At 37.0% G+C, this 11,266-nt stretch overlaps 1 protein-coding gene across 2 annotated transcripts in view; it reads left to right on the forward strand.

Moving 5' to 3' along the window:
• The window catches only part of TOP2B (DNA topoisomerase II beta), a 35,039-nt gene extending 25,493 nt beyond the window's left edge, over positions 1 to 9,546 (forward strand). Inside the window, exons 26-38 of one of the 2 annotated variants that reach the window (XM_072412394.1) lie at positions 47 to 202; positions 1,292 to 1,375; positions 2,206 to 2,400; positions 2,547 to 2,688; positions 3,282 to 3,449; positions 4,349 to 4,556; positions 4,648 to 4,718; positions 4,809 to 4,916; positions 5,555 to 5,665; positions 6,396 to 6,509; positions 6,774 to 6,899; positions 8,416 to 8,501; positions 9,027 to 9,546. In XM_072412394.1, coding sequence (XP_072268495.1) covers positions 47 to 202; positions 1,292 to 1,375; positions 2,206 to 2,400; positions 2,547 to 2,688; positions 3,282 to 3,449; positions 4,349 to 4,556; positions 4,648 to 4,718; positions 4,809 to 4,916; positions 5,555 to 5,665; positions 6,396 to 6,509; positions 6,774 to 6,899; positions 8,416 to 8,501; positions 9,027 to 9,188 — 1,731 coding nt within the window. In that variant the 3' untranslated portion in view covers positions 9,189 to 9,546. The remainder of the gene's footprint in view (positions 1 to 46; positions 203 to 1,291; positions 1,376 to 2,205; positions 2,401 to 2,546; positions 2,689 to 3,281; positions 3,450 to 4,348; positions 4,557 to 4,647; positions 4,719 to 4,808; positions 4,917 to 5,554; positions 5,666 to 6,395; positions 6,510 to 6,773; positions 6,900 to 8,415; positions 8,502 to 9,026) is intronic. The other variant, XM_072412395.1, reaches the window with a different exon arrangement.
• Positions 9,547 to 11,266: the final 1,720 nt, after the last annotated feature.

The raw sequence follows: 11,266 nt of genomic DNA on the forward strand, positions 1-11,266 counted from the left end.
ACATATAAGTGATACATGCATTAACACATTTTCTATTCCCTCTTAGGCTGCAGAGGAGGATGATCTTCAAGATTTAAATGACAGTAGTTCTGTAGATTCAGGCACTGCATCAGGACCTGATTTTAACTATATCCTTAATATGTCTTTATGGAGTTTGACCAAGGAGAAAGTGGATGAGCTCATCAAACAAAGAGATTCTAAGGTAAAGTTATTACATACACAATATTTGTCACCTACTACTTCACACTAGGACTGTTAAGCGCACTTTATGGCCTATTCAGTACCTATTGCATTTTCATGCTGGTTTTTGTGTGTTTGAATGGACAGTACATATTGGGGCACATTGAAATATACTTTGCATTGGATGTCCCAATGTGCTTTTGATGTGTTATCATTGTTTTAAGTCAGGGGTGTCAAATTAAAATACACAGAGGGCCAAAATTCAAAACTTAGACAGTTGCGGGCCAACCTTGAAATTTATTGAAAAATTGAGGACATTTTTCCTTCTCATTAGATATAAACCCTTTTTTATATGGAAACAAAGAGGTTTTGCTTCATATTCAAATCTGGTAACCTCTTTGCATAGGCTAACAATAATAACAATTTTCTTTTATGAAAATCCAACTACTCACGTCCATGCCTTGGAGTAGCAAGGAAAAGTACAGCTGAGGGGGAGTGCTGGAAATGCCTGACGCGGCCAATGCGGAAATGCTAAATCTTATGAGTGGCCTCGCTGCTGAAACTCCCTCCTCATTGTAATAGCATGGCTACTAAAATTCCCGGTATTATTTGCATCTATAAAACAGTCCAATGCAGGGCCACGCATAGGCAGAGAGCCCGCTGGTCTAAAAGTGCGAGTGATTCCAGGAATTGTAGTAGCGGCGCTATTTCAATGCAGCTGCAGTTCATATTTAGGATTCCTTTTTGGGCCAAAAAAACTATGTTGGGGGCCAACAGAAATCATTCTCTTTGACAACTCAGTATCCCTTGTCAATCCTTGGCCCTGTCTGCTGTCATCAGTTTTAGAGGATGCAGGCCAAGTGATGTATTTCCCAAGGCTTTGGCATGGTCTGAAAATGGGAGGGAAAAAAACACAGGAACTGCATCCCCTTATTGGCATTAGTGGTATTCCTGATGTTTTCTGGTTTGTCATTCTGCACCTTCAGTCCCAGAATGCCAATCACAAAATTATTTGTTGAGCTTTTATGTTGATAAAGTTGAGCCGGAATCTTGCCAACAGCCTGTGTGAGTGTTCATATCATTGCAATACATTTTTAAATTGCCTTTTCAGGGAAAAGAACTGAACGACTTGAAGAGAAAATCCTCATCAGACCTGTGGAAAGACGACTTGACAGCTTTCATTGAAGAGCTTGATGTAGGTTTCTATTTGTAATTGCCATCTAAGAAAATTTAAACAGAACTCCAACGCTAAATGTGTTTTTACTTACTGAGTAAAGTGAAGCAGGGTTTCATTACTACTTTCCTTGACTGGTGGGAGACTAGTTGGGAATCCATCTTTTGTTAAATGCAAAGCAGGGTTTTGTGACTTTAGACTGTCTAAATAATTAAATGGATTTTTTTTCTAATTAAATTACACATTTTGGAAATGTAAAGTTTTGTTTTAAGACATAGCTATAGGAAAATAAATTTGTATGTTAATGTAGAGCCAAATTTATTTATACCAAAAAAGAACAATGTTTATGTAAAACATACACAAGATACACCAGTATTATTGCATGCAGTCCAGCAACATATTTATTTATTCAAAACTCCTCTTCTCTCCCATGCCATCATCTCAAGTACTGGCATCTCCTTCTGTTCAAGCTCCCAGTGTGCGATGTATCTCTAGGTGGGGCTGGTTGTCGGCCAATAGGAATCCCCCCAATTACAGGGAGTGTTCCTATTGGCTGATGGATGGGGCGAGAACAATCCTCACATTGAAAGGTGAATTGCTGGTCACTAAATTATCCTTACGCCCAACACTTTGGATTCTCCAGCTTCCACAGTAGTGGTTAGGTTTTTTTGTTTGTTTCTGTACATATTTTTTACATGCAAATGGATGCTTGCTTGCCAGAAATTCTAAGTGAAGTTCTTGGTGTTTATATTATGGACAGATATACAAAGAAATGTTAGAAAGTAGTACATAGCCTCTGTTTACCTGCATAGAGAGTTGTTTCTTAAAAATCTGTTTACATATTTCTGTAGAAAGTGGAAGCTCAGGAAAAGGAGGACATCCTGGCTGGTTTTGCAGGTAAAGCAGTAAAAGGCAAAATAGGCAAACCAAAAATGAAGAAGCTGCAGCTAGAAGAGACCCTGCCTTCAATGTATGGGAGAAGGATTGAGCCTCAGATTAGTGCAATGAAGGCTGATGTCAGCAAAAAAATGCTCAAGAAAAAGAAGGTGAGCCTGCTTTACTAGCTGCATACGTTTAAACTTTATTAACTTTCATACAAAACAGTCCACACCAGCCAGTGCTTAATTTTTTCTCCTGTGCTGTAATTTGCCTCTTAGCATTGCATAAGGTAGTTTTATTTTCTCATTTGCAGGGAGAAATGGATTCTTTAGCGATAAAAATGGAGTTTGATGATGAGTTTGGCCCTACTCCAGCGGAGGGCGGTGAAGACTCTCAGGCAACTACTCCAGTGAAGCCAGTAAAGCCTAAACGAGAGAGGAAAGAGAAAGAACCTGGTATGGGAAATGATTTGTATATATTGTGAAAAGCTTGTGCTACAACTACGCTAACCAAAATACATGAAGTACTAAAACAACCTGTCACCAGCTCTGCTAGATATTGCAGACTACTGAAGAATTTACTGTATGGTCCTTTCACCATCTTTCACACTTGAAATGAACAGTGTCCTTGAAATGAACAGTGCAGTTTTTGTGTAGAACATTTAAAATTGTACTGTTAATGTCATTTAGATATAACCCCAGGGTCATTGATTAAATGAGGAAGTGTGAAGAATAGTGTTGATGTGCAGTTAACCGTAGCAACCAGTTATCAGAAGTGTCTTATATTGTTTGCTTAAAGCTTGCCTTGTTCATAAAGCCTGATCATTATTATAAAATCAAGGTTATACTCTGGTAATGCCTGTTTATATTTTAGAATACATATAAAGGGGTACAGACAAAAGTTAGATAGGCAGAAGCCTTTGGTTGTATGTCATCAAACAGTTACTGTTTCACTAGATGTTTGTTCTTTTCAATTAAACATGCAATTAAAACATGCAATACAACTTTTTGGTTATAGCAAATTTCAAAATTGCTTGTGGTTTTTGTAGGCTCTCGAGCCAAAAAGAATTCTCTTACTCCAAAAACCCCAGTTAAGAAAGGAAAGAAGAGAAACCCCTGGTCAGAGGATGAGTCCAAGTCAGACAGTGATTTGGAAGAGGCAGAGGTGACAGAACCTGTGGTCATTCCTCGGGATTCTTCATTGAGAAGAGCAGCTGGTAAGCTAATGTTTCAACATGTTCAACACTAGCTAGTTTTTTTTTTTTCTTCTGGTTGATTTAAATCATCCTCATTTTGATAAAAGTCCTGCAACCTGTTTAACTATTTGTTTAGGTTTTTCTATCTTTAAATAAATTGTTTATAGCTAGTTTCTAGTAGTTGAAGGCCATAACTTTTATTGTTATAGTTGAGACTCCCAATATAAAAAGCTGGGACAATACTAGGAAACATGATTTCCTACCTCTTTAGATCATTAATCTAAAACGTAGCCCGCTAGGGCAGGTGTAATATGGTCTGCGGTTTGCCCCAATAAGTTGAGGAATTTGGTAAGGCCCTAGTAAAGCCAATGTTCACATGACACAATGGTCAAGTGCAGGCCATCATTATTGGCAGCTGCAAAACATAGTCAGTGTCATGTACAGAAAGTAAAATAGTCAGGATGTTTAACCATTTCTCCACTGCAGTATGCAGATTTAACAGCATGTCAGGAATATTGCACAACCTAAAAACTGCTTCGTCGCACACACAGAAGTTTGTTAGTTTTTTTTTTCCTTCAAAAAAATGTGTGGGGAAAGGGTAAGTAATTTTCTGATTTATACATTTCTTTTAAGGTGCAAAGTGGGTTTTTTCAAAACAATGTCAACATCAGTACAGAATTAAAATGTAAATGTAATATTATTGCTTAAAAAAGGTAAAATTTTCTGATTTAAAATGTGTGTTTAAACTAGAAAGGATTTGTACACTGAGCGGTGAAGCCCTTGATCTGCAGTCTTTTTATACACTCATTCAATTGGAACCACCAAGTTTAATATGCAGATGCATTAACTTTTATTTTGAATATTTGTAATCAGTGTGGAAGTCTTTATTCAGAACATGTTATGTGGTCTGTCTTCCCCAGCCGAAAGACCCAAATACACTTTTGACTTCTCAGAGGAGGAAGCCGATGACGACGATGATGAAGCCATTGTCACTAACAATGATTTGGACAACTTTAAGCCCCGGTCATCCCCAATTCCAAATATTAGAAATGATGATGATGATGATGCCCATTCTGATAGCCCAGAGAAGGATGAATTTGATTTCCCTTCTTTCAAATCATCTGCAGAGTATGTTTCAACCATTAAGATTCTGTTATCAGTGTGTAGATCGGATTGCCTGTTATAGATGTAACAAATCTCTCTGGTCTCCTACCTTTAGAAAGACATCAGAAACACAGAAGAAAAAACAAGCTGACATATTTTCATCATCTTCTAAAAAGGTGCACAATGGTAATTCACATTTTATTGTCATTTTATCAATCAATGTTTTTAACAATGACCTTAAATGGTAACCTCCACCTTTTTTCCCCACCTTTTTAGAGGATAGTTCTAAATTTAATAGTGATGATGATGATTCTTACCCACCCTTCTCAACATACAGCTTCAAATCCACTGAAAAATCACCCAGCAAACCTGTAGCTACGAAAGGTAATTTTATTAGTGGCTAAGGAAAGGTCAGATAACACTTTGTTAGGAAAGAGGATCTTATGCAAATTTATGACTTCAATAAAGTCTTCTATTAAGAATTTACATCTGGAGCAGAACAGCTTTGTTATTACTTAACATGACAAGGTAATGCATATTAAAGGAGGTGGAATAAACAATTGTTTTGACAATATTGCTTTGAAAAAATGATTTAATTTCCTATGAAAACTTTAAACATAAAAACATAATGGGGTGTGTGTATATTGTATAGGAGAGGGAGTTATTAGTGGTTACATAAAATATTTTGTATTAACAAAGTGACTTGGTGTTAAAACAAATAAAGGCTCTCTTTAGTAATGTCAGACACACTATTTTATTCATATGATCTCCATATGATATGAAACATTAACTACAATAAAGCTGTTCATTGTTCATGTTGAGGTTTAAGAAACTATCAAATGATACAAACATACTGTAATGTTAAAAAAGAACTAGTTAGCCCTGCTTATATTTTGCCATCTCAGACACTTGGTCATAGAAATCTCAGCAGTTCCTGAGACATAAATTGTTAGGTAGACACTCGGTTGATGTTTAAATTAAAATTACTCCAACTTCACCAGTCCTTTTGTGTAACTTTTTAGCAGAAGATACTAGCAAATATAACAGTGACGAAGACGAACCTGCCTCTCCCCTCTATTCATCTGCCTTCAGCTTCAAATCTACAGAAAAGACAACTAGCAAAACAAAAAAAGGTAATGCCATCCTTCATGATTAGGCCATCTTCACAAATGCAATGCATCTAGAGTTTGACCTTTAGAAAACACTAAAGATCTGAGCAGGAAATAGATGACAGAATCCATTTGAAGTTTTTTTTTTTTATCACACATGTGCTGCTTGTGTGCATTTTTTCTGGGAGATTTGTTTGGAGAGATTTCCAATTATTTCTTGTTTTGGAGACATAGAAGGAAGTTCAACATCTCTCCAAAGTGGAAGGATATCTGGTAAACAATTGCCACCAGAGAAGGTGTCCAAGCTGGAGGATTTTTCTTCACTCGTTCCTTTAAATTCACAAAATTTACTTATAATTTACATGTAGGACTTTTGTGTTACTAAGAATTGATATTGGCGGTAAATTGAAGTTAAAGAGAAACTCCTGTAAACACATGGCTTCCACTGTAATACAAGAATGCTGGTAATGCAGTCTGGCACACCAACTTTGGGTGTCAGATCGTCACAAATGATTGACTTGCCCACCATCTCTAAATAGAGATTACCTAGCTATAATTCAGTGTGAAAGAACATTAGGCCTATGAAAAAAGGTATATTTTGTCCACCACTTGGCTCCTATACACAGTCTGTTATTCGCTTGTCTACCTGGTTGCTGCTGTTTTTCTCTGTTTAGTGTTTAAGTTTTTTAGTTTTTGTTTTTTCTCTGCCTTTGGCCCTTGATGAGATATGTTTTTTATTTATTTTTATATATAGAAGATTCTACAAAATTTAATAGTGATGAGGACGAGCCATCTTCCCCCTTCTTCTCTTCAACGTTCAGCTTCAAGTCTTCAGAAAAACCAGCTAGCAAAACATCAACGAAGAAAGGTAAAGAGGACATCACATTTGAATTCTGATAAGCAGGGTATTTGTATGAGCAAATAAATTGGAAAGACACTTGAGGGCCACCTAATGAAATCAGATGCAAATGGACAGTTCTCAATGTCTTTATATGTTCATAACATTAAAAAGAGTTTTTTTGTTTTTTAGTTCATTGGTGTGCTCTGGCATTGTATTTTTTTGGAGCCATCATGTAAACCAAACCATTTGGTTTTGCTCTGTAACTTACTGTTCTTCAATTTCCACATACAGCAAAAACCTCCTCAGATGGTACGCCAAAACAAAAAAGACCTCCAAAGCCAAAGAAGTCTGATGTTTTTGTAAATTCAGATTCCGACTTGGAGTTTGGCTCCCCAAAGAAATCTACTACCCCCAAAGGTAACTGTTACTTTATAATTCATAAGAGATAAAATCTATATAGAGGCAGACCATACATTGGATTCTTTGGTAATGGTCACCACTAAAGTGGTCCCTTGATGTCGTTTAGCAATCGGCAATGGTGGATCAATAAATGACCAACCGGGGATGACTGCTGTCAATTCCTTTATGTGAGAGAACTCCTATGTCTTCCTGGTTGTTCTCCACTCTTCATAGAACTAAACAGTAATGTTTTTTACAGTGCTTGTTTGTTCTGCCATCGCTGGAAACCTAAAGAAAGATGATTTATGGTTACAGAAATGTGACGTGTAGCTTAGGTTGTTGAATTACAGGTCTCTGAATACTAATAAAGGGATTCCACAGTTTAATTTCACACAAATACATCACCACCACCACCACTACTACTATATAAGGAAACCGTTCTTAGAATTTCTGCAGGAACCTTTTCAGTAGATGTGATGCCTCTACTGAAAATCCAGGAATCAATCTAGAACTATTTATATTGGAGCTATCATCAGTTAGAGAGGTGCCTTCTGGCGTATGTGATCATTGCAGAAAGGCTCCTCTGCATTTAGGTCAGTACTCTGTACACGAGGAATCATTGAGGAGAATGCCCTGCATATTGTGGGTCATTGAAAAGAATACCCACACAACTTTAAAGGTAGAATATTGGTGTAGGAAGTTACTTAGGAGTCCAAGGCAGACTCCTTGGAAAGTACCAGTTGATTGCTTGGGTCTTTTGTCTGGTTAAGGGTTAGCTGTTTTTACACTGTTCATTTGTTTCAAGATTAACAATGTGAGCCCAGAGTACTTAGAAGTTCTAAAGAATATTAACACCCCCCCCCCCCCCCCCCAGCAGTATTCCTGAGTGTTACTCTGGGTGGATTTACCATGCAAAAAGCGGTAATCCCGAGTCACACCCGGGGTTGCTTTAAACTTTAAAAAAAAACAAAAAACACCTTGCTCAGTTGGCGTTCCCCGGCATCCTGCTGGTCCCCGCAGGTCCTGTGGACACGTGCTTCCACTTCGATCTTCAGCCGCGAACTGCAGAGACAATCTTTGAGGGTTTCCTGGTAACGTCGGTGTGGCGGGAAATTCAAATAATTTTGTATTGGATTCAATACAAAATAACTGTATTGAGTCCAATACAAAGAAATCTTCATATAATATATACATATATATATTATACATGCTTCTGTACAGTTATATTACATGTTTTAACTATTTTTTATTTTTTAACAGATTTTGTGTTTTTTAAATAGTAGTAGTTTATTAAATAGTGGACATATTTTGGTGAATTATCCCTAAGAATTACAGGCCTAAAATGTAAAATAAATTTTCATGTAAAAAAATAACAATTTTTGCAAGGAAATACGGAGAGAATTAGAGAGCTAGGGGGGTTAAAAGGCTGTGGATGGTTGTGCTTTGTTTCCCTTTGAAATTCTTGTTGTTTGCCACTAGGAGGCAACAGTGTGTTGCACATAAATGTAATGTAACTGTGCCCTTTGTTTTAAAGCAAAAGGAAGAGGGAAGAAAAGGAAAACCTCAGATTCAGAGAATGAAGGAGATTACAATCCAGGGAAGAAGACCACATCCAGCAAAGTATGTATGATCCTCTAAATGATGTGTGTGTTTTTTTTTGCAATGCTTGTACTTAGTGATCTGTCTCAAATGATCTTCTGCTGAACATTTAGGCAGCGCTAAACCCCAGACTTTAGTTCCGTTTTAAGGGTCTGAATTAAAAAGAAGCAGTATTAGCAGCAGACTATATGGTTAAAATATTTTTTTTTTACTACCATTGTAGTTTTCTTTTTTTTTTTTTACTTTACTTTGGCTCAACACTTCTACTTTTTTTTTCTCAATGCAAGATCACAGGACTGCTTTTTAAATGGTACTAGTACATCTAGCAGTCAGGATAAGCTCATTTAAAAGGGTCCTTCAAGCCAGTTTTATGTACAGTATACATGTTATATATTCAGGAATTCCTGGTTTCTTGGCATCTAAAAAATTGATTATGTACAACCAATTTATCCAGACTCACAATGTGCATTCTGTAATTTTTATTGGTGCGTGAACTGACTTCCCTTTTACATATTAATTAAATTGAATTCTTCTATTTTATTTCAGAAACCGAAAAAGACAACAGCATTTGACAATGATTCAGACGTGGACATCTTTCCATCAGAAACTGGCAATGAAAGTGCAACAAGGCAGCGGCCTGGCCGGGCCAGGAAAGAAGTGAAATATTTTGCAGAGTCTGATGATGAAGATGATTTTGTTATGTATTAGTTATGTGCCCGAAGAGCACCAAACCGTTTTCCAGCAAAGTATCTTGTGTAGTCCTCTCGTCCTTGTTGGCGACTTTTGTACATTGTCTTATTTTATGTGATGATGTATTTGATGTTTTTTATTATCGTCGTAGGCATTTTAACATTTGTTGTTACACATACAGTTTTCTGCTCTTTTTTACTCATGAAACTCATGTACTTGTATCAATTTGGCTTGTAGAAATGTTTTAGACTGCCGTGCTCAAGCACACATTTTAATTGTCCTGGGGGGGGGGAGAAATACAGAGAAAAAAAATGAGCAACTCTGCTTTTTAAGATGAAGAAGAAAAAAAAACATTAAAAAATGGAAATAAAATAAAGTGTTTGTCTTTTCTTAAGGAAAACTGCTGGGTTGCACATAGGGGATGGGTACAAACCAAAAGAGCACTGCCTGAACATACATTGACATGAATCGCATTGCCTTAGTATTTGTTTAGTGTTTTGTTGAGTAGAGTGTATCATGTGCTGCTCAATTACAACCTGTAATCCTGTGAGGTTTAACTCTCCATCCTTGCAGAGGTGGTGCAGTTGCACAGGAGCTTTTATCATTGCAGTTTCTTGCAACAAATAAAAGCTTGCTCAAAGTCAGCTGCTTTATTGGTCTATCCCTATCAGGTTTAACCAACTCTACATGAGCTGTGTAACAAAGTATTTTTGAAAGGTGTGTAATGTTTTATTTGCACAGAAAGCCATATCTTGACTGCACACAGCATTTTTGTGAAGTGTTTGCTTTTCCTCGTTTTGCTTGCCAAAAGGAGGCAAACTATTTTTCACACCATAAAGGCTAAAAACTAAAAAGATAAAAACTGGGAGACCTTTATGAATTAAGGCCCCCTTGTTAGCCGCTCTTAGCAACCTCCCATCATTACCATATGGTTTCCTGATTTTCAGCCACTGTGAGCTGCGCATTCATTAAAGTCAATAGAAGCAGCTAATGACGGGCTGCCAGAAGCAACATGTGTTCAGCAACCACCTGTACAAAGTGGTTCAACTGAATGGCAGTGGTTGAGCCTGCGGCAGACTTTTGCAGTCAACTGCAGGGCTGAAATTTGCCTTCGTTAAGCATTGGACAAAGGCATCACTCATTTTCTGATGTAAAACAGATTTTTTGCACCTAATAAATGGCTACAACAAAACACTGTCAATGGTATATTTTAACAGACAAAAAGATAACAAAAAGAAATTTGCTGTTGGGGTTTATAAAAACTAACCCTTTTGACATTTAGGTAATTGAAACCTAGATGTCTTGGCCAAAATCAGTAATGTCCTTATGTCAACAACCAATTTTACCTAACCATGTATTTAAATTATAGGGCTTTTATGTGTGCAATATTTTGATAAAGGTTTTAATACGCTCACTAGTAGCAATGTAATTTTTACTTTTGTAAGTGTATCTGACAATTTGTTTTAAAGAATGTATCGATAAGCAAGCTGGGGTTATATTGCCATTTACAGGAGAAAAAAAATCTGTTCCAGAACCTCCTTTCTATACCTCCTTGTGTATTGTACTGCTTTGGTGGGCAAGTGCTATTTTGCGCTCTGACATTTTGACATGCATACCTCTTAAGGTGTGGTATCCTGGGTGTTGATAGGTGATCAGTTCATGTGATCCCAGTAGAGGTGGGTAGGACAGTAAGTGTGTTACTACATTCATTCAGGCTATGTTGAACTGAAAGTCGAGAGGATAGCTTGAAAATGACCTTTGAGCACTGGGCTCTAGATACATAATTTTTCAGACCCTGTTTTTAGTAACAAGGTAACTGGAAATCTCTCCAGGTCTAGTGTTGTCTACATCACCTCCAGCACTTGCCCTGTCTGTATATACCCCTTCCTTAAATAGGTGGTTTGGGCAGTCTACTATGAGCCACCTTATTTGCTTAGTTTGTTAGATACCTTTAAAGCAGAAATAAACATTAACACCTAAAAATTGCCAGCAGGTAGGGTCTTTTGATAGAAAAGAAACAACTTTTACATGGGCAGTGCAATGTCTTCAGAAGGCCTAGTGGCTGCTTGAATGAAAATCTGTTATATATATATATA

The sequence above is a fragment of the Pyxicephalus adspersus genome, chromosome 5 (genome assembly GCF_032062135.1).
Source record: "Pyxicephalus adspersus chromosome 5, UCB_Pads_2.0, whole genome shotgun sequence".
Lineage (NCBI taxonomy): Eukaryota > Metazoa > Chordata > Amphibia > Anura > Pyxicephalidae > Pyxicephalus > Pyxicephalus adspersus.